Source organism: Crocodylus siamensis, chromosome 5 (assembly GCF_052110815.1).
Source record: "Crocodylus siamensis isolate JL-2025a chromosome 5, ASM5211081v1, whole genome shotgun sequence".
NCBI classification, from domain to species: Eukaryota; Metazoa; Chordata; order Crocodylia; family Crocodylidae; genus Crocodylus; species Crocodylus siamensis.
This window is the reverse complement of record NC_143399.1, coordinates 38,367,858-38,390,531: the sequence shown is the minus strand read 5'-3', so window position 1 is coordinate 38,390,531 and position 22,674 is coordinate 38,367,858. Positions and strand designations below refer to the sequence as shown.

Below are 22,674 nucleotides of genomic sequence, written 5' to 3'. Positions count from 1 at the left end.
GGTGGGGTGCACCACCCACTTGCCTGGCACTGAAATGCAGCTACCTCTGGAATGGGGCATAGTGAGGGCAGCATATATGTGGGTCCACTTCTTGCCCAGTCCTGAGATGTAGCTGCTTCTGGGGTGTGTGTTGGAGCTGCCTCTGGTTCAATGTATTAGGGGAGGGGCTATGTGCAGACCTGGACACAGATGTCTCTGGGATGGGAATATCCACCCTTGATGCCTGAACTTTTTAAAGGAATTTTTCGTGTCCCAAGTCCAATCAGCCAAATCGATTCCAAATCTGTGAATTGTTCAAGAACCATGTATGGCCATACTATTAGCAAACATCCTGTACCCTCACCTTGAGTTCAGATGTTTCAAAATCATGTGGCAGGTGTCCTACATGCAAGCCCAAGCCCAGAAGCTGCTTGGGGGTTTGGATACCCCCAGGTTTTGCTTGCCCTCAGCCATATGGATGCAGGAGCAAGCTAAGGAGGAGTGTCCTGGTACCATAAAGAGGGTGTAAAGCCAAGATCTTCCCTCTGGAAATGAACCTGGGGATAATAACTATACACTACCTCCACCTGGGTACTAACCCATGCCAGAACAGTGGTTATCTCCTGTTGCTGGGAAAACCACTGTGGTGACTGAACTGGGGGAAGATGCACTGCACCCATCCCAGCAGATTTGTTGTTGGAGCATCTTCTGTGAGATTGGACATTGCTTGCCACTGGTGTGGCCTAAAGCCACGGTCGTGCAGCCACTGGAATGTGGCAAGGCCCCTGCCCCTTCCCCACCCTGTAAACCAGCCAGTCTTGTGCCCTGGGGCTGGATGGGGCCAGTCTCCCCCCATCCTCCCCAGAAAGGACTGAATGCGCCACAACAACTCCATTTAAAAGAACATTTCTCTTTTATTTCTCCATCTGGTTGAGCAAGTGCTCGTTAGTGGCCCAGGCTCTAATTAGGGCTGTGGGCAGGCAGGTGGGGGACATCTCCTGGGCTCATATTAATCTCCTCCCTCCTCTCCCTGTGGGTCCTTGCTCTACAGCCCAGGGTAGGCATTGCAGGCAACAGCTGTCTGGCTGCGGGGCTTGGGTTCCCAGTTAATAGGCTAGGGCCACAGGCCTGGTCTGCCCTATCCCCCAGCCTGGCTTGCTCAGCTCTCTTCCAGCCCTGTGCTCTGTCTTGTCACCTCCTTGTCTCTGCCTTGAGCCCTTCTTCAGGTTTTCTTTCCCGTTCACTCTTTTTCACACTTGCCCATTCTCTTCCACTTGTTCATTTCTCCTCATTCATATTCTCCCCCACTTAGCCCCTTTCTCATTCACTCATTTCCCATTCTTTCGCTCTCATTCATTTCTGGTTCATTCACATTCTTCCTTTTGCTCAATCTTTACATTCATCCCTTTTTTTCTTGTGTTGTCTTAGGCTTTTACTCTCATTTTTCAGTCTTTTCCCCATTCATTCTTTCATCTTCTCATCATTTCCCTATTGCTCTCTTCAGTCACTTCATCCATTTCATTCATTCATTCATTTACTCATTCCCTCTTCCCCGCATCCATTCTCTCATTCCACAGTTGCTCTTCTCCAGTTATCCCTCTCCTATGCAGTCATGTTTATTCCTCTAATCTTTCTTTTTTTCTTTGTTCCTCTGAACACGCTCTTTCTCCTTCTCCCCTGTGTAGTTTCTCTCACTGACTTTTCATCAGGGATATTTAATTTGTCTTTCTCTTCCACATTCATCCATTCATTCACCCACCCACCCTTCCAGTCTCTCCCATTTGCCCTTTCTCTCCTTCCATCCCTTCATTAGCTGCCCCACTCCCCCAATTCTTTCCTGCCCTCCTCTTCCAAACAACCCCCCTGCCCCCCAAAGGTGCTTGGCCAGCTGAACAGACAGACAGACAGACATGGCAATGGGGGAGGGGCAGTCCCAGGCTCTCCTTGTCCTCCCCCCCATGGCCCCCAGTGGGTCAGTTTGGGGTGTGTCAGGCCCAGCAGAGCTGGCGGGGCAGAAGCTAGTCCATGTGTTAGTTGTGGTGGGGAGGGGTGGGATCCAGGGGTCAGGATCTAGGTCAGGAATTCGGTTCGGTACTGTATGTCCAGTTCTTCATGGGCAGTGCCAGCGTAGGATGCCCGCATGCTCGGTGAGTACTGGGGAGAGAAAAACATGGGCATTAAATTCACCAGTGTAGATGGGACGATTCTGACCTTGCCCCCTAAACCCAGGGAGAAGGAACAGGCCAGAGGGGGATGATCCTGACCACTTCACCCTGGGGGCATGAGGGCAACAGGGACTTACCGAGGGGGGCGGGGAGCGCCGGTCAATGAGGGGCATGTTCTCATATCGACGACTGCCACTGAACAAAGCGCTTTGACTCCTGCAAATGACAGCGAGATGGGCGCTAGGGGGTGCATAGTCTTCTCCTTTGCCCTCAATACTCCACAGGGTGCCCTCAGATCCCCCTCCCAAGGAGATCCCCATTGCCTGGGTCCTATTGCCACCTGGGCTTTGTCCACTGGAGGTGGGTGAATTAATAGGCGTTATTATACAAACACCAGTAATAAATCCTCAGGACTGATGGTGGTCATTTGGGGAAAAGATGGTAGGTAGTCTTTCCCACCCACTGTCCATGCCCATAAAGCACCAGCTGTTAGAGTCATGGAATTCTGGGTGGTGACAAAGCTGCTGGCTGAGAAAGGCTCACAGCCCACAGTGACATTCAAGGGTCTCTGCAGGCTTTGTAAAACTATGATGATGATTTTATGGGTTTAAGGTTTTTTTTAAGCAAATCTTGTGATTTTTTTACCCTTATATTGAGCTTTTTGTAGCACTCGGGGGGGGGGGGATGTGTGTATTGGGGATGGATGGAGAGGTGTGCATACATGTGTGTGTTGAGGATGGATGGTGTGTGTTGGGGGGGTGCTGGGGATGGATGATGCAAGTGTACGCATGTGTGTGTTGGGAATGGCTGGATTATACATGTGTGTTCATGTGGCCATGTATACATGGACCCACCACTTGTCTGGTGTTAAGATGCAGCTGCCTTTGGGGTGGGGTGCGTTAGGGGCCATGTGTGAGTGAGAGCATGTGAGTGAGTTTACCCCTGCTGGAGGGGACAGACCCTGTTCTGCTCTCCACTTTGGAGTCGATCTTGTGGCTTTTTGGCTTCTCAGCAAACTTGGGCTTATTTTTTTCAAGTCTGTCATGTGGTTTCCACACCATGCCTGTGGTGAGCTTCTGAGCTGGTTTCCCTCTTCTGAGGCTGGGCTGAAAGCATCTGGTACGGGGGTTGGGGAGGGGCAGGGGGAATTGCAGGGGATCTTTTGGATTGCCATTTGGAAAGATGCATGACTAGCTGGCAGGGGGCAACATACAAATGGGAATGGGATTGGGGGGGAGAGGGGACAAAGCTGCCATGGGGTGAGGTGGGGAGAGTCACTTCTGGGGAAACCTGGCTTTCCTTTGACAGCAGCTGAGATTGTTTCTTTTCTGTCAGAGACGGGACTTCAGCCTGGATGGGCCTATTGCTGTGACTGGAAGTGCCAGCTGGGATGCCTGACTAGAGGGTTCCACTGCCATGATACAGGACAGCAGCCAGGATGCTGGGATAGAGGGGTCCATAGATCTGGACAGGGGCAGTATCTGGAATGCCAGGCTAGACTGGCACATGGCTGTGACCCAGGGCAGGGAGGACTGAATGGGTGGATGGACATGCATGCATTTTGCAGGGGGGCTGGACAGACAGGTGGAACCAGAAAGGCCCTCCCCAGGGTCTTGCCTTTTGCTGGCCTCTTACCCTGGCCTCAGCCTGGGCTGTGCAAGCTCCTTGGCCCATGGCTCACGCTAGTAAACAAAGGGGAGCAGGACAGGGGCATGGAGGGGAGCTCCAGCGTGGCCAGTGGCTACTCACATGTACTGTGAGACGGGGGCGTTGGATATGGGCGGGGCGGTGCGGCACCCGCCGGGGCTATGGTAGCGGGGCAGGGGCGGCGGTCTACGTGCCTGGGGGCTGAAGGGGTCGTCATCCTCCATGTCATCGTAGTCCGAGTCCCTGTGGCACCGGGGGGGTGAGAGCAGAAGAGAAACATGATGGTTGGCAGGTCTGCTGTCCCCTCAGCTCTGGCCTGGATCCTCTGACACCTAGACCCCCCCTACTCTACACGAGGCCTGGGCCCCTACCTGGTCTCCAGATGATGCCCCTGCCTCTCTCTGGACTCTGACCCCCAGACACTCCCCACAAACTTGACTGGGACTCCCTGATGCCTAGATATGCCCCCACCTCCACACCAGGCCTAGGCTCCCACTTGGTCCCCAGATGATGTCCCTGCCTCTCCCTGGCCCCCAGACACTTCCACCAAGCCTCATCTGGACCCTCTTGACTCCCAGACTCCTGTCTCCTGGAGCAGACACTGGCCCCCCAGGTGATGTCCCTGCCTGCCCACCCAAGCTGCAGGCATCCACTCACCGGCTCTGGAAGCGTGCCCAGGCCTGGGGCAAGCTGCAGACAGCTGTGGTGAAGGCCAATGCTGAGAGTATGGAGAAGAGCAACAGGAAGAGCAGCCCTTCCAGGCCATCCTGGCACAGTCCCTTCAGCACGTCTACGTAGTCCTATGGGGAGACAGCCATGCCAGTAGAGAGCAGGCACAGGGGAGATGGGGTGGCCAATGCCTAGGTCAGGGGCGTAGAAAGCGCTGGAGGGAGCAGCCAGTGCTCAGGTGGTGTGGACCAGGATCAAGATCCTGGTAGGAGGATGGGGACTGCTGTGACCAGTGGGGTTTGAGGGTCCCAGGAAGGGAGAGGAGGGGGTGGTAATAGCTTGGGGTGGGAAGGGCTCCCCTGGGAGAATAGGGGACCTCAAGAGGACAGGGGAGGAGTGGCCTCACCTTGTGCAGCCCCCTGCAGTTGAGGAGGGCGACCAGGTGGTGGAAGTTGCCCTCCGTGGTGTTCAGCGTCCCCCGGAGCGAGAGCAGGGTCCTCTGGAAGAGAGAGAGGTGGAGACAGTCATCAGCACTGGGGGGAACCCAGGCATCCAGGCTCCCGTGCCCTATCCCAGCAGACCCTACTCCCTGCTCACACTGACCTCAGCTGCAGGGAATTGTGGGACAGCCTCTCTCTCCAGCCCGTGGAGCTGGGAGTGGATGTTGGACAGCGCCCGCTGAGACAGGGTCAGCCTCTGTGGAATGGTGCAGGGGAGTCATAAGAGCAGAAAGGCATTATGGGTAGCAGAGAGGATTGTGGGTAAAAGGCTGAACAGGAGTGACGTGGCTGTACGGTAACATTTGTCTCCCTCTAGTTAGTGGTGGCCTGAGGAGCAGTGCGAGATACCATGCATCCCCAGATCCTGTCCTGGCTCCTGGTTATCTCTGCGGGGGAAGGACTGGAGCAGCTTGGCCATGGGTTCCAATCCTGTTCCTGGCATATTGCCCACCAGGGAAATAGCGGCAGCCACAGCTTGACTGTGTGGAAGGCAAGTTCAGCTAGAGAGAGTGGATAAAAACTATTCCCCCTCCCCCTTTGGCTCTGCCAATGCCCTCCGCTCCTGATCTGCAGCCCTGTCCTGGGCACCTTGCCCTCCCCCAGAACAAGTTGAAGGGGGAAGTAGGGACAGCTGGAGTCTGTGATCTATTCCAGCCTCCCTGAGATGCTTTTTGGGTCCCATCCCACTCACTGGGTAGAGGCCCAGACAGTTTGATTCACAGATGACTCAGTGGGTGCTTACCTGCTGGAAGGGGTTGGGGACATCCTGGCTGCAGACGAGGTAATACTGCAGGATTTCTGCCATGGGAGGGGGAAAAAGAGGTTAATAATTGGCCCATCAACCACAGTATATCCCTGAGATCAGCTCCAGAGGCCCATCCAGTCTAGCACACCCCACCTGTCTTTCCCCAGATCAGCCACGCGACCCCACACAGGATTCCTACCTGGGCTGAGTTCAGTCTGGGCCTGGGTTGTGTTTATGACATAGCCATCAGGATCAGAACAGAAGTCGCTCAGTCCCTGCAGGCAGGGATGGAGCAGAAATTCATACGAGTTACTGATCTTTGGTGCAAGGGGTGAAGGGATACATTAAAGACTGGGCTGAGTAAAGAGACGGGCCAGGGCTGGGCTGGCAGGGGGCCAAGAGTCATAGAATCACAGAGTGGGCTAGAAGGGACCCCAGAGCAACTCCAACCCCTGCCTGAGCCAGGATCAGCCCTATCCTAACCACCCTGTACAAACCCATTGTCTGACCTCTTAGCAATACAACAGTCAACCCAGCACAAGACATAATGGGAATGAGGGGCACTGGGAATAACAGTGTCATCCCTGGAGGGAGCAGATAAGGAGGAGTTAATTTTGGGAGCAGGGAGACAGACAGGCCCCCCATTATATGCCCTCCCCAATTTGTTCCTTCCCTGCTAATTAAAGGTGACAGGAACAAGCCCAGATCCCAGCCTGGAAGGGAACCATTAAATTATCTTGCCTGAGAGAGAGTGGAGTGTGTGGAGGGGGATGGACACTCCCAGGCATGCTGGTGCCCCATGCTCCTACCCACAGCCCATCCTGCCCTCTTCCAGCCCCACCAGTGCCTCTCACTCCAGAACCACAGCCCTTGAATGTCCTGAAGTGCCCCTACTCCTGACCCACAGCTGTTGCAGCCTGGCTGAGCAGAGGGGGCTGAGACCCTCTGACTCACTCTCCACGCTGTTACTCACCACGGCTGCTGCCGTCTCCAGCCCCATGGATCCCCAGCTCAGGAGGAGAACCAGGAAACTCATCACAGTCATTCTGAGGGGAGAGAAGAGATGCTGGGGTCAGCCCTTACGAAAGGCCTGACTACCCTGCAACCACTCCAGGGGTGGGAGGTCCTACCCCAGGCTAAGCATCAGACCTCACTCTATCTCAGAGCTGGGATAGAGCCCAGGAGTCCTGGTGCACCCCTGCTCACCCAGCTCTGATAGTTGTCTATCATTGACTGTCCTAACCAAGTGGCCCTTGGAGGTGTGATGTGGTCCTTTTTCAGGGGAGATAAAACTCAGCACCCAGCAGTGTGTGGGCCACCACACCCACCGCCTCTGGGACCTGGGAACGAAGGCTCTGCGCTTCCCAGCAGAGCCAGTTGTTCCCCTCCACAAGGCAGCTCCACCCCCGCAACAAGATGTCCTTGCTCTGGCCCCGCACCCACGCACACGATCACCAGCCACTTGATCTGCTTGGCCAGGCCCAGCAGGGTGAAGAGGCAGATGCCCAGGTCCAGAAGCAGCAGCAGGATATATGCCAGCCATCTGGGTGGGGGGCAGAGAGAGAAAGAGAAAAAGACAAAAGGTGAGCTGGGGACCCCCACTGCCAGCCACCTTGAGGGGCAGAGAGACATAGGGGAGCTGAGCCCTCCTTATGAGCATGACAGTCCCCCATGCCATCCCAGGCCCTGTGCTGCATCTCCCTTCCCACTGTCTCCCCTCTGCACCCCTCCCTCTTCCAGCTGCCTGCCCTCTCATCTCCCAGCCCATCAGTCCTTTCACACCCTAGCTGCCTCCTGCGTTGTCCCTGCTGACCTGTACTCTTCCAGGAAGGCAAGGTGCTCGGCCAGCTGGCTGGGGTTTCTCCCTGTGTCCTCCCAAAATGGGAGACCTCCCAGGGTGTGGGCCACGGCCTCAGCCTGGCGCCGTGTGTTCCTCACCACGGCCAGAAGCTCAGTGCGCGGAGCCAGTGTCTCCTCCAGCCGTGTTAGGTCCCCCCGCACAGCTGCTGACAACAGCCCCACTGTCTGCCAGACCTGGTAGGATGCAGGTAAAAGGTGCAGTCATATGCCTTGTGCACACCACTGACATGCATGAGCACTACTGTGTGTCAGCAGTTTGCCTCCCACAGGTGGGTGAGCTGGGCTGCAGTACATGCAACAGCATGCAACCCATACGTGTGTGCACCTCCACTAATATATCTTCCATACATGGATTTATAGTGCCTCCTTCTTCTGCCCTGTGCTCCTGGAAAAAGGAGCTCCTTTGGTGGCGTGTGGGGACAGGCACGGCTGGGATGGGATGGGTGGCTCCCTGCATGATGCCAGAGGCTGGGTAGGGAGTGGACTGTCCCTAGGCTGCAGGACATGGGGGTGCATAGGGGTTGGAGTCTGTGGGAGTCCATGGGGCCCCCAAGGAGTGGAATAGAGACTCTGGGGGGCTGTGAGGGGCCACAGAGGAGTGTGGGATCCATAGGGGGGTTGGCAGGTGCTGTGTGGATCCATAAGGTCTGCAGGGAGCTGGGTGGGAGCTGTGAAGAGCTCACTAAGCCATCAGTGTCCCTGGGGGCAGTTCTTTGCCAGCAGTGGGGTGCCAGGGCACCGTGAGGGCCATTGGGCACCATGAGCATGCTTCTGGGGTCATGGCAGCCGTAAGGTGCTGGGGGCCGCACTGGATATCAATGGTGCATAGACTGGCTAGCAATGTGAGGAGTTCCCCTAGGTGATGGAGGGACTGTGGGAACATGAGGGCAGCAGAGGTAAATAAGACACTGTGAGGCACTGCAGTGGGGCACTGAGGTCATATGGTGTGTGGCTGAGATGGTGGGGCTCCTCCCCATGATATGGGCGGCTGTGGGGTGTGGCAGGGTCTCACCAGGGTGTCGATGGCACGTAGTGTGTGGTTCGCGTTCAGCAGTGCGTACATGGCCTGGTTCGCCCCATCGTTGGCTTCGCTGTTTCCATAGAAGCCGATCCCGATCCCTGCACTTTGTGGGCAGGGGCAAGAAGACGACATGAGCCTCTCAAGCGGGGCAGAGACCTGGGCCGTCAACCTCAGCTCCACCCCATCCCACCACAGGTCACATACAGTTCTACCTTCTGACCCAGGGCATTCACTCCAGCCCCCTCCCAAAGCCTCCACTCAAGGGGGCATAGAGAGGGACCCCCATCCCCTGGCCCAGCTCTGAGGGATCCAATCTGGGGGGGGCATGTTTGTGCAGGATATTCTGGGGGGGAATTGTTACTGGGGGCAGGAACAAAAGTAGGCAAGAGAGGGCAGAGAGAGAGACTGAATAGAGATGAACAAAGGACCCCATAAGCTCCTTACCGCAGCTGGACAGGGATTGGGAGATATGGGTGGGGGGAGTACAGTGGGTGACCCTAAGCCTGACATCCCACCCCTTCCCTGCACTGTAGGTCAGGCCCCTGGGACCATCTAGCCCAGTGTCTCAACCCCTCCTTGCCACCCTGGATGGGCTGGTGGGTGTTGCTGGAACAGCTCCCCCACCTACAGGAAGCAGCTGGCTCCTGATAGCCAGGCCTGCCACCCACAAAATTACCCCTTTGCACAGCAATTAAGGCACCTCCTGGGTGGTTAATTACAGCCCTGCTGCAGATAGGGAGAGACATGCGCAGAACATGGCAGGATTAACTCCTGCCGTCCCAGAGGCAGCAGCCTTCGTGGGAACCCTCCAACCGTCTGCCCGTCTGTCCATCCCCACATGAACCCACCATCCATCTCCACACAGATACTGCATCCATCTACCCCTATCCATGTGCTCCCCTCCTCTATCCATCCATCCATCTGCCCCTTTCCACAGCTTCCTCCCTGCATCGACTCCTTCATCCACCCTTTCCATCCATTCTAATGTGACACATCCACCCAACCCTCCACCTCCAGGCTCCATCCCCATCCTGCTCTCTGGGACCCCCCACCTGACTATTTGCATCTGAAGCCCCTTCCTCACCCAAGCCCATTCCTATGGCAACCTCCTCCTTCCCACGGAAGGCAGCCACATTGTCATGCTAATGAGACCCCTTCTTTTCAGGGGAGGCCATTTCTTCCCAGAGTGGGGGAAGGGAGTAGCACAGAGGGAGGGGGTGGTGAGATGCAACTAACAGCCCCTTTCCTCGGAGCCAGGTTGCTGGTGGAGTCCTCCTCCCTCCCTGTCCCTCCATTCTCCCCCCAGAGCTGAGATGCAACCCAGGCGTCCTGGCTCCCAGCCTCCCTTGTTCTAACCCAGTTCCATTCCCCTCCCAGAGCTGCAGCTAACCAGCATCCCAACACCGGGAGGGACCAGTGTCTTTTAGCAAAGGCTGCTTCTGTATGGGGCATAATACCATGGTACTCAACCCCTTCCATGTAGCAACCATGAAGCCAACAGGTAACTGCAGGCCCTCAGATGCACTCGGCTGCCCATCCCAGGGGAGTTAGGAGCCTAAATACTACCCCCGAGGGCTCAGAAACTTCTATACCATAGGGGCAGCAAACTCAGCAGTGAGGGCCTGCTGGCAAGGAGAAGAATTGCATGGGTCCATTCCCTACAGATTAAGGGACGTCTCAGCAGCTAGCAGGCAGGAAAAGCTGAAGAGCTTTGTAATAACCTAGGAGTAACCCTGTGATGACCTGGGAGCCAGAGCAGCCCCTGCCATGATGCTCTTGTGTGGTGAGGCTGGGGGCGGTGTGGGGGGAGCAGGCTGTCCAGTGTGGGCAGGTGGGGAGGGAGCTGTCATTCGTCTGGTCTCCTAGTGAGAGGGAATGTCACTGTGAGGCGGCTGTGCAGCAGGGATAGCGGCACAGAGGGCTCATTGTTTGCTCCCTGAATGCCCCGCAGTCTGGCACTCAAAGGGGCTCTTCTTCAGCTCCCGGGTTCTCAGAGGGGCTGGGAATGACCTGGAGTGACCTTGGCAGAGTGGGACGGGGAGGAGAGGGGATGGGTGGGTCACCCATCCCATTGGGAAGGAGGAAGAAGGTCGGGGGAAGGAAGTTGACGGCTCCAACCTGCACAGTGCAGTCCTATGTGAGACATGGCAGAGCAATGGCAGTGGAGTCTAGTGGTTAGAATCGGGGCTAGGAACTAGGACCGCTGCGCTCTAGCCCAGCTTTTGCATAGAATCATAGAGAAGTCTGGCTGAAAGGGATCTTCAGAGGTCATGGAGTTCAACCCCTGCCTGAGGCAGGACCCTGACCCTATGCAAACCACCTATACAAATCCATTGTCCAGCCACTTAGCAAAGCTACTATCACCCCTCACACAACTGAAGCATCACACCCCAACCTGCCACAGGGAAAGCAGGGGGACCATGGCAGGCAGCATCCTGCTTCTGTAAAAAGTTGTTAATATATACTCAAGAGATCCCAGGTAGAGGCCATGCCTCTGCCCCAGAGGAAATGTAGTGTAGTGGGTTAATGCAAGAGCTTGGGGAACCAGGACTCCTGTTCTATCCCTGTTTTGGGGAGGCAATTGGGTTCAGTGGGTTAGAGTGAAGGAAGCTGAGAAACAGGGTTTTGAGAGGGGAACTGAGTTTGTATCCATGAACTTGGCCTTCTGCCATGACAGTGTTTGGGAATGGCTTCCTCCCCCTCCCTGTGTAGCAGCAGAGCTGGTGTTGGAGGGGGGCTGGGATTGGGGAGGTGGAGCTGGAATAACAGACAAAGGAGCTGGAGAAACCATGGCTGGGCCCAGGAGAGGAGAGAAAAGCAACACAGTTTCCTATTCTACCAAGGGGAACAAGGGGCTCTTTGTGGTCACAGGCCTGTGGTGGGGGGAGGGAAATGGGGGGGGGCACAAACACCCCGTGCCAGATAAAGGGGAGACAATTGGGACTTTGATGCAGCCAAGGAGGCTGGTGCTGGGGTGGGGGGAATGGGAGGGGACAAACGAAATGGTGGAGGAGGGGAAGTGGGGAAGGAGGGACGGACCCCCCATTGAGCCTGAGAACAAGAAGAGTGGGAAGGGCCTACTGGATGTCAGCCCCAGGCCTTGATCCAGCCCTGGGCTGGGGGCACTGGCTGGGGTAGGGGATGGGAAGGAGGAAAGGCCCTCTCCCTCCAGAGGGTGCCAGGTTGGATCCAGCCCTAGATTCATGTGCGTGGTTTCCCCCACCCCCTACCAGCAGACAATGACGGCTGCTACACAGCTCCAGGTGACACAGCAAACCCTCTGTGCCTTGGGCTCCTCCTCCTCCTCTGGGTCGCAGCAGCAGAACCGGATCAGGTAGACGCAGATGAGGACCAGGCTGATGGCCAGGCAGAGCCCGGCGGTGCTAGCCAGGAACAGGAGGGCCTGTGGGACAGATGAACAGGCAGGCATCAAAAGATGGACAGATGCCCCAGTCCCCCCTGCTTGCACCTGGCCGTGCCCTATCTACCCAGTGCATATGCATGTCCCTGGCTATTGGACCCTCTCCTCCCATCCACACAGCTCCCCTGCCAGCCGGCCCGAGGATTCCTGGGGTCTCTGGACGGGGCTGGGGCCTCAAGGGCTGAGGAGGGAAGCCTGGGTTCTATCCTGTTCTGGACAGATGAGGGGTCATAGCTGGGTGCTGTGTGCTGAGGCTGTCTCCTGAGCCCAGGGAGTGTGGATCAGGGCTGTGGTGGGGGCACCCCACTTTGGGGTGCTTCCTGCTCCTTCTCTCTCCTTGTCTCTGTAGCAAATAGACAAGCAGATTAGAGGCAATCCCACAATTTGCTCCAGGCTCAGACAGTTAAACCTCCCTCCTGCGCTGGCCGCCCCAGGCATGCATCTGCGGCAGCTGTCAGAGTGTGGGAGCAGGGGGAGGACTGGGGTGGGAGACTTGGTTAGTCACAGTTTGTGGCTGTGCAGGGCCAGGTGGGCTGCTTGGCAGGTGGAAAATTTCACCACAAGCTCCCCCTTCAGCCACATACACCCCCCGTCCCATCCATTCAATACCCCCCTTGCACCCATCCATTCCTTCATCTTCACACATACCCTTCCATTCATCTATCCCCTCATCCCAACCCCCATCAATCCAGCCCTCTAATTCCCCACACATCCTTCCCTCCATTCATTCCCCCACTCCCCAGACACCTCCTGTTGCTCCTGCTCTCCCTTCCTGTATGCCCCATCCATTCAACCCCCCACACCTTATCCATAATCCTTTCTTTGCCCCCATATGCACCCCCACTTTTACCCTTCCATCTTTCCCTCCATCTGTCTAGCTCAAGACACCCCTCTGACCATCTTTATAAATACACCTCTATCTATTCTAGCTACCCTGACACCTAGATGGACAAATGGAAAGACAGACAGACAGGTAAAGGGCTGTGTACAGATGCAGACAGACAAATAGACAGATAAGAGTGATGCCTGAGAACAGACAGAGAGAGGGATGTATGTATATATGGAGAGATGGAGGGGTGCGTATGGAAATGGGCCAGTGCAGGGGTGTGTGCAGGAGCAGGGGTAGGGTACCCGTGTGTGGCTGCATGTGCCATCTCTACTATTTGTCCATCCAGCCAGCCATCTACCTGGCACCCCAAGCAAATCAGACAGCGTGGCTGGGCTAGCGCTGGAGGCTGAGGCTGAGGCTGACCTACATTGTTGCTCATCAAATGCTCTGCTCAATTGTCCTCACTGCCAAGGGAGTTGCTAGAAAGCCTGGCTTCCACCCTGGCCCTGCCCCACTCCAGACCTGGCCGCCAGCCCTTGCCTGGGTGTGGCAGACTGCTGCAGGTCCTCAAATGACTGGCCACCCCAGACTACCCTGACACCTGCTATAAAAAACAGCCAGGGAGTCCCAGAGCTGAGGGCTTCACTATACAGTCCCCAAAACACAGCCCCTCACCATACACACACCCACACCCACACAGAGTTATTAACAACCTCTACAGGACAACCACACTGCTACATACAGTCCTTCCCACCATGCATGGCTCTGGCATGTAGCTACAGACAGATTGACACTCTATCTCTCTCACCCCCACTTCCCACCCAATTTGATCTGGCACCATGCACCCCGCACCCCCATTCACTCTGATACAACCCTCCTACAACCCAGCTATGCCACGGCGCTCCCTCTGCCTCACAGTGCCCTCCTCAGCATGGATAGGGCCTCAGGCTCGCTGGGAGCTTTGCTGCAGGTTGAGGCCAAAGGAAGGGTAGGGAAGAGGTGATGTGGGGGACTGGCAACACCATCTAGTATACCCAGGACATCTGATAGGGAAGTCCTAATGTGTTCCAGGGATCTGGGGCCAGAGCAGAGCCAGTACCCCCTGGAAGGGATGGGTCCCTGCCCCAGCCGCAATTTGGCAAGAGTGACCTCTCCACACATGAGAATTATTCCAAGGGTCTAATTAGGAAGGAAGCCACAATTAACGATAGGGGAATGAGTCATATTAAAGCCCTTCTGGGGAGAAGTTATGTTTGGTTCAGTTGCCTTGTCCCACTCCAGCTCTTCTGAGGCCTCACACAGGCCCCTGCGACCTGACATCATTGATCTATTCAGTCCACGCCCTTGGCTGTGGCAGTAGCTAACCCTCCACCCCCCAAGCTCTGGCTTTGTCCATCAATTTGTCTTTCTCATTTGGTGGCCTCTTTATGCAACAAGTTGATTGGGGCTCGGACCAGCTCATCTCATGTACTGCCCATCAACAGGGGGAGGGGCGCTTGGCAGTGTCAGGGACACCCCCCCGCCCCGCATGTACTGACAGGGCCTGGATGATCCCATGTCTACAGTGCAGGAGCAGGACCCCAAAGTCTTGGTGCCAGCAGCTGGCATCTACCCCAGTGTTTGGAGCCTGCACATGGGGTCCAGCTCCCCCATGCCTAGTACCTGTACACTGGGAGTGGAGGCCTGCAGGTAGGGCCAGACTTCCCAAACCACAGTTGGGACATTCTGGGGTCTGAATGCTTGGGACATCTCTTTTTGAGGTGCCTCTCCCAGGTACTCAGGGCAGCAGGTTACATTTTTTCTGGGGAATGGGGTGGAAGTTAACTGAATCCTGAACAGGAACTCCACCCACCAGGGGCTGGTAAAGACAGAAGGGAATGTAAATTAAAATGAGAGAGAGGGAAAGAAGGGAGGATGTGATAGGGCCAGACAGAGGGAGGCAGGATGAATGGATGCATAGATGGAGTGGGTGGGATATGGAATGAGGCTGAGGGATGGGCATGACAATAGGTAGACGTCGAGGGGTAAACATGGGGATGGATGAGGAGATAGATATAAAGAGGTGAACATGGGAAGGATAGAGAGTTGAATAGGGGCCTCAAACCAGCCCCAAGCAGGACATGAGTCCACACAACAAACTGCCTATAATCAGGACCTAGGAGCCGGTGCCCTGCACCTGATGTTCAGATCTGCCTTGGCCTACCTGTAGGTGGGGCCTGGATGCCCCCAGGTTTAATTCAAAAGGATTTAATTTAAAATGAGAGTAGACAAGAGAGAGGAGTGGGGCTGGATGAATAGCTAGGGAGGGAGGTGGAGAGAGGTAGGGGGAGTGTGTGGGGGGGGAAGGTGAGGGGAAGGGTCACAGGCTGTTTAAGGGAAAGATGGATGGATAGACAGGATTTAAGAAAGCAAGCTAGCAGCCTTCCCTCTTGTCATCCCACTCAGACTCCTGAGATGTATTAATCCCCAGTGAATTTGCTTTTATTTATTTATTTATTTTTGGAAAAACCACTTTCCATATTCGCATGTGTTAATCCTTCATCCCCAGAGGCTGAGCTGGGACAGTGGGGGAGGGAATGGAATTTTCTGGAAGCTGTCCACAAAAGACAGATGTAAATCAGCAATGCTCCTTTGGAGCCAAAGGGGCCAAGTCCCCAGTGGGTGTATATTTGTTGTGGCTCCAGCCGAGGAACTGATACTAAGTTCTTTTAATGCCAGGATCAGCGACTGAGGGCTCATAGGATCTGCTCCCCCACCCCCAACAAATTTCCCCTGGCCTGTGATGCCTGGATATCAGTGGCATTTTAACAGTGGGGCAACCTGGGGGGTTTTGCAGTGGTCAGGAGTGGTTAGGTCATGAGTGTTGGCAGCAGTTTGGTTCTGGGGAGAAAAGGCGGTGGTGGTGCTTTGGGTTGGTTGTGCTCCCAAGAGTTTAGAAACCAAAACCAAATTGGAGAGAGACCTCCATTGCTCAAGAGTCAGCATACAGGCAGCGGTCATCTCTGTAACCAGATAGAGTTACTTATGGGGTCTAGATGTAATCGGCCAGAGTGCTCATTACTCCATGTTGTCTGACCTTTCGTGTAACATGAGCCATAAGATCTCACCCTGTTTCCTTTGGATGGAGGCCAAGAACTTATGTTTGACTAAACAGAAGTTCGATGAGTTCAGGGTTAGACAAACATGCCTCGGGTGGCTGCCCCTGCCCTGAGCCAGGGGCTGACCTAAATGACCTCCTGATGTCCCTTCCAGCTCTATTTTTTAGGATTATCAGGTATTTTCCACAATGAAAAGGCAACCAGTCTTAATCTGATAGCATCTAGGCTATGGGGAAACCAGCACTTCGCTGGGGTGATTGTTCTAATGGTTTATTGCCTTTGCTGTAAAAAATTTTTAATTTCCATCTCTGAGCCCTTGGTCTGCCTTTTCCCTGCTGGGCTGAAAAGCACTTTAATATTCAATATTTTCTCTCCACAACTCCCTAGTCATATCACCTCTTGTTCTTGATAAGCCTCTTTTTTTTTTAATCCATACCTTTGGTCACTATAGCTTTCTCCCAGCTGCCCCAGGCATGGTGAAGTATGATTTTTCATCAATATTATATTGGCAGAAGCCTCAAAAATGGGCACAGTTTCAGTGGCAAATTCATGCTTCCCTGGTGGGTAGACGAGTACACAGCTCTAGTCTAGCAGTATCTGTATTTATGGGGGCTTCACCAGTGCTTCTCTCCCAAGAGATCCCTCCTTGCGTAGATCCAGCATTAGTTACTTCGCTTTGTGTGTGGACAGAGATGCTAACAGTAAGGTCTTTCAGAGCAGTAAATGAGGCAGTATATCTTGGAGGGATAGGTAGCAAATTTCCAGCTTGGTGGCAACTGGTATATGACCTTCTTGTTGTCCTTTATGCAATGTAATATTGAAAAAAAGATAGTTTGGAGAATTTCTTTCTGCAAGGAGCTATGGGGGGTAAGAAGATTGTAACTGTAACTCCAGAGCTGCAGCATAAGCCTTGCTGCCTTGGACTACTTGACAATAAATCAACCAACTGCAGGTATTCAGAGAGGCCTCATCTGCAGGCAATTTTCATAGGAAAAACTATTGCACCCTTTAGTCTTGACGTGCTGGCTGTCATAGACCATTAAGATTCACTCAAATGCCTCCTCCCAAGCCCAGACACGGTGGAATTTTGTTCTAACAGATGTCATTTTTTAAAACCATTTATAATTATTTCAGCCAAAACTCACTGTGTTTTCCTGGCACAAAGGTTCCATATGCCAGTGTAAGCAAGTGTGGTGGTAGAGTGGGGAAGGGGTCTTGCTACATCTTCATCAGCATGTGTGCTAGCCCTGCTGTTGGGCTTGTGCCAAAGGCTGCCCCCAGTTGACCCAGCTATAAATGGGCATCTGGTCATTGGGACTGGGAAGTCAAAGGTAGCTGAGTGTGTCTCTGGCCTCATCATTCTCTTATGTGTTGTTGGCTACAGAAAGCGGTGGGCCTTAACCACATCAGCTTGTGAGGACCTATGATAACAGTTTAATGCATTCCCTTCCTGTATAGTAGTAGCTATACCAGTATAAGCAATGTTATACCCTTATTCACATATTATTTTATACCCATAGAAATACAATTAAGCCTCATATAAGAAACCATGCTTAGCACAACCCCCTTGGCTTTTAAAAATCCCAAAGGCAGGAGAAGATTTTTTTTTTCATTCTTATGATGCAGCAAATTGACTAATGCTATTATAGGGAACATCTTCTTTTCATGAACTTTCCTCCTGGTCCCATCGGGGTCCATTATAATGTGGATGGACTGAAAATTCATGCTGGGAAATAAAGGCAGTGAAGACAATTCTGGTCTATGGACAAGGCCTAAAATGCATTTTTTAAGGAACATCAAACCTGCTCTATGGTTTAGGTTGAAAGGTAATTCAGTCAGGCTAACCTGGTAGGAGGATATACCCTTTTCACCCGCCAAACTAGGCCTCTGAGCAATGACAAATCCATCTCAGTTCACTCGCTTGAGTCAGTGATGACCTTCCCCATTAAAAAATGCGCGTCTTCTTTTCTGCCGAGACTGATCTTGCTTCAGGTTCTTGTGTAAGGAACTTTCTCCTATTGGAAATCTTGTTTGCATGCAAAGATTTGCAGATGCTTTCAGATGCTTTAGAAGATGGGAGCAGATGGAAGACAAATTGTCTCCCATCCCCAGGTTTCTAATGGAGATTGGGGTATGCCCTGTAGCAGGAGGGTTTAATATTTCTCTCTCCATATTTTATCACCATTAATGCTAACTCTGGATATTCTGGGTGTCTGCCTGCTCCTCTGATTTCCCTCTGTGGCTTGCTTTTTGCCTCAGTGCCATGCAGTGGTGGTGAGTCCCAAAGGTTAACCATCCATCTGGAATTTGCTCCATTTGTTCAGCTGGGCAGGCAGGGATGTTCCTGGAGTTTGGGAGTTGATGTGGCATCATCTGTCCCACTCTCTGTGCTGTGGAGGTAATTTTATAGTATAGCAATGCTAGAACCAGTCAGTGAGATATGAAAGCTAGAAAGCTCCTGTTGTCTGTGTGAGACACAGATCAGTCCAGATGATCAAGATTAGAGCTGGGGGAACAATGGACTTTCAGTTCAGTGGATGAACTGAAAAAAAAAAAGAACCAGAAAAAAAAATCAGTTTAGGTCAAGCCCAAGTGAAAATGTTGGGGTATTTTAGCAAAACAGAGAAATCAAAAAAAGTTTGTATCTGGTTGACCTGAAACATTGCATTTGACCATTTCATTTTTTAGCTATTTAATGTCTTTAATTTTATTTATTTAAATCTAGGTCAGTTTGGAAATGAAAATTCAAAATGTGTAATTTAGAAATGTTCAACTATTCTGATATTTAAAAAATTCTCTCATCCCTCCACTTGTTTTTTTCTCCTCTATTTCATTCCCTTGGAAATTATACTTTTCAGGGAAAGTCCATTACTTGCTGAATTTTTTTCAACCAGTTCCAGGCTCAATGGTCACGTTCCTCCTCCAGATCTGCATTTTAGCTTCCATTTTATTGAGTGTCCCAAGTGGAATGAACATATCTCTACCCTCGAATATTTCCATGACTCTTTTTCACAAGTGCAGATGACACATCTGGGAGCCATAGGGTCTCAGTTGTGGTTCCATCAGTTCCACAGGGAAAGCAGACTTTGCCTCTTCTCTAGGAACTTTCTGGGGCCTCCCACTGGGATCTTGGCATGAAATCTCCCATTTCAGCCCAGTTCTGCAGCAGGTCAGATTTGGTGACCTGGATGGTCCCATCTGGCTTTAAAACCCTTAGATCTAGGACCTGTTGCAAGTGGGATCTGACCTTAATACCAAAGACTGAAAAATTGTGACACTCAGATTGTGGACCAAGTTTTCCTCCTAGGACTCAGAGAGGGATGAAGGGGGACTTTCCCCTTTGGGTATAAATATGTAGGTAGTAGGTTTCCCTCAATAGCTTCCAGATGGATGGCACAGATGGAAGCCAGGGGCGGCGGGGCTGACAGATACCAGGTGGTCCTGAAGTGGGGTAAGAGTTTAAAAAGCTTCTTAGCTGATATTTGAAATTACGGGCTGAGATGTTTTGTTTGAAAAGGGAGTGGAAACATCAATAGAAAGAAGGGTGATGCGAAGGGTGGCTGGTTGGCATATAAGTAGATGGGTGAGTATGAGGGTGGATGGATGAATTTATAGGTAGAGAGATGGCTATGGGAGCAGGGTGGATGGGTGTGTATGGGGGAGGATAGAGAGAGAGAGGCATATGTGTGGAGATGAGTGGGTAGTTGGATGGATAATTGTGTGCATCTGGGTCAGAAAGACAGATCTAGGGCAGCCAGGCAGGTCCCATACTGACCAGGCATGCTTCCCTTAGAGAGGCAGTATTTGCACACACCACCCCCCTGGGCTGATGTCTCACCCTGCAAGGTTCGAAGCAGGCTACAACTCCCTCCATCCTCTCAGCTCCATACATCAAATACCAGTGGAATGAACACACACACACACACACACACACACACACACACACACACACACACACACACACACACACACACACACACACACACACACACACACACACACACACACACACACCTTCCGTGGCCACACACACACACACCTTCCGTTGCCACTGCTGCAGGGCAGAACTTCCCTCCCCGGTTCACCCCATCATCCCAACCCCTCCAAACCTCCATCTGTCTGCTGTCTCTCACCCCTTCATCTTTCTCTCTCTGTCCAGCAGTCTTCTCACATTTGCCTCCTGTCCATCTCCACCCCCCTGCCTTTTTCTATATCCTCTCCTTTCCCCCATCTCTTTCCTCATTTCTGTTTCTCCATTGCTCCTTCCATCTGTCTGTCTTTTTCTTTCCTTTCATTCTGTCTATCCAGCTCTCACTCTTCTCCTCTCCCACATTCCCTCCTTTCCCCCATCCCTCTCTTTCTCTCTCGCCATCACTCCTTCCCTTCCTTTTTCCTATCCATATCTTTCTATCTAGCCCTTTCACTCTGCCTGCCCATCTCTCCCTAGCTCTTTTCTCCCTCCATCTCTCTCTCTCTCTCTCCATCACTTGTTTCCTTTCCTTCTCTTCATGTCCATCTCTTTCCCTCCAACAATCTCCCTGCCTCTATCCCTCCACCTGCTCGCGCTCACTCACCTGCTGGTAGTCCCAGTCCTGCGGGGCGAAGTCGTTTCTCACCACCTCGAACTGGAAATTGGTGTGTGGTGCCTGGTGGAGCAAGTAGACCCACCACGATGCCTGGTAGCCCTGGGAGGTCCCCATAGCTACAGCTGCCTTCTGCCTGGGGTGGTCACCCTCTTCACTGCTGCCCTGGGCACTGGATCACTGGATGCCAGGATGCCTGGGTTCCCCTGGCTCACCAGCTGGGGTCAGCCATGGCGATGGGGTTCAGGGAGGGTGTGGAGGGGGGACGCAACTGGGGGATGGTGTTTGGGGTGAGGGAAGGAGATAGGCAGAGAGATGGAGGGTGAATGTGTGTGACCAGGAGCAGCGGTGACATGGGGTTTCTTATGAGCCAGGGAGATTGGAGGGGGGGGGGGTCAGGGCTATGGGGGGGGGAGTTGGGGGGGGCAGCGCCATCTGGTGCTGGCATGCTGTAATTTCTCAGCCAGTGATGATACTACACTTGATTTTAGAGCCAGGAAGTAATTTTAATTTAACCCTTTGCTCCCCACCTCAGGGAGGGTGGGGTGCCATCTGGTGGCAGCATCATGTCATTCCCAGCTGTCAATCAATGCAGTACCTGGGGTGGGACACCCCCTCCCCCCATTCTACCCACACAGCCTTTCATTTAACCCAGCAGTGCCCAGGCTGATGGTGGAGGGGCCTGCAGAGCCACCTGCTGGACACATCATCTAAAGGCCCAGTTCTCAAATCATACAATCTGGAGATGAGAAGGCTCAGGTGGGACTTGATCGCAGGCTTCAAAAACCTGAATTGAAATTACAGTGAGGATATAGATGGGCTTTTCTCTGCAGCCGTAAGGGACAGAACTAGGAGCAACAGCCTTTTCTCTGCTGCTGTAGCAGACCAGACAAGGAACAGTGGCCTTGAGCTGCAGCAGGGGGGGTTCAGGTTGAAAATAAGGAGGAACTTTCTGACCCTGAGGGTGGTCAAGCATTAGGACAGGCTGCCTAGAGAAGCTGAGATCTCCATCCTTGGAAGTTTTCAAGAGCAGGTTGGACAGACACTTTGCTAGGATGGTTAGTCAGGATGATTCTGCCTTGAGGGAGGGCCCATGGGTCTGATCTGGAACAAGGACTGGTATGATGGGCCCATGGGTCTCATCATCTGTGGCAGGGGTGGGTATGGGGATGATGGGCTGGCTGGGAGTATGAAGGTTTCCTATGGGGGTGGGTAGGGACATTCCAGGTTTCGGGGCTGGGTCAGTTTGGGCCCAGGCACAGGGGAAGATCTGGACCCTTGGGGAAAAGCCTTTGGAGGAATCTCTCTCTGACCCTTCTTTTTGCTCCAGCACTGACAGTCTTTGGCACAGCCATGGTGGCATGGCAGTGCTGGAATCTCTATCTCACCACCATTTCTCTCCTACTGCAGAGTTGTACCCCAAACCTGGCACTTCTATGGCACCCAGCTAGGACGTGGCCCTGGGAATAGATGTGATCATCCAGTGTCAGAGTCAGTACTGAAACATGAAGCTCCTGCTCTACAAAGTGGGAAACTCAGCCCCAATGCAAAGCAAGGACCCTGCTGTGGAAGTGGTTGAGGTTCACATCAAGGAAGTGACACAAGGAGATGTGGGGAGCTACCACTGCCAGTATCACAGCAAATCAGTACCAGAAATCTGGTGGTATCACAGTGACTCCGTGGAGCTAATGGTGAGAGGTGAGGGGCCCAGCAGAGCATTCTCACTTACAGCTGCACCCACCTGCCAGGGGTCTCCATGTGGAGGCCCAGGCTTTGCCCTGAGCTCTGGGATCCAGCAAAGGGGCTGCTGTCTGGACAGACCATAGGCAGGAGCTGCTGTAGCTTGTGGGCAGAGTGACAGGGGGGGTCCCTGCCCCAAGGGAAAGCTGCAGCCCAGCATGATGCCCACATACAGGCCCAGCCTGTCACCTCCAGGGGAACACAGTTGCCTTGGCCAGTCTGTGAGCAGGGCGCAGTGCCCACCTGGGGATGGGGAGGAAGTAGACAGAATATGAGATGGCCCATCCCAGCCAGGCAACATGCTGCCATTACAGAGAAGGGATCCCAGTGAGAAACCTGACCCCACAGAGCCCAAGAGACATCCAGCCTCACCCTGCTGCCAGTGGCCTGGTGCAGAACTAAGGACCCTGATCTGAG

At 53.4% G+C, this 22,674-nt stretch overlaps 1 protein-coding gene and 1 long non-coding RNA gene across 4 annotated transcripts in view; one reads left to right on the top strand and one right to left on the bottom strand.

Annotated features, from left to right (window-relative positions):
* LOC149863786 (uncharacterized) overlaps positions 1 to 22,674 on the top strand; it is a 30,994-nt gene that overhangs the window by 523 nt on the left and 7,797 nt on the right. The gene's annotated exons all lie outside the window — the stretch shown is intronic.
* Positions 876 to 20,893, bottom strand: TTYH1 (tweety family member 1). Of its 3 annotated transcripts, none has more exons than XM_090048814.1 (14): positions 20,509 to 20,893; positions 11,817 to 11,989; positions 8,578 to 8,689; positions 7,519 to 7,739; positions 7,153 to 7,248; positions 6,679 to 6,751; positions 5,905 to 5,980; positions 5,703 to 5,758; positions 5,064 to 5,156; positions 4,867 to 4,959; positions 4,449 to 4,591; positions 3,894 to 4,034; positions 2,282 to 2,360; positions 876 to 2,133 (listed from the first exon to the last, which is right to left on the bottom strand). In XM_090048814.1, the coding sequence occupies exons 1-14, from the start codon at positions 20,632 to 20,634 to the stop codon at positions 2,050 to 2,052; spliced, it is 1,566 nt and encodes a 521-aa protein (XP_089904940.1). In that variant the 5' UTR covers positions 20,635 to 20,893; the 3' UTR covers positions 876 to 2,049. The 3 variants fall into 3 exon arrangements, with proteins under 3 accessions (XP_089904940.1, XP_089904942.1, XP_089904941.1); XM_090048816.1 differs by having other exon boundaries at positions 3,986 to 4,034; XM_090048815.1 differs by having other exon boundaries at positions 5,905 to 5,926.

What these genes read in the sequence shown, in the direction of transcription:
- TTYH1 (XM_090048814.1), bottom strand. Translation starts at nt 20,634, where the DNA reads ATGGGGACCTCCCAGGGCTACCAGGCATCGTGGTGGGTCTACTTGCTC. An exon ending in CCAGACTGAACTCAGCCCAG is followed by an intron (nt 5,759 to 5,904) that starts GTAGGAATCCTG and finishes CTCCCATGGCAG; the next exon opens with AAATCCTGCAGTATTACCTC. An exon ending in TGGGCACGCTTCCAGAGCCG is followed by an intron (nt 4,035 to 4,448) that starts GTGAGTGGATGC and finishes CCGGTGCCACAG; the next exon opens with GGACTCGGACTACGATGACA.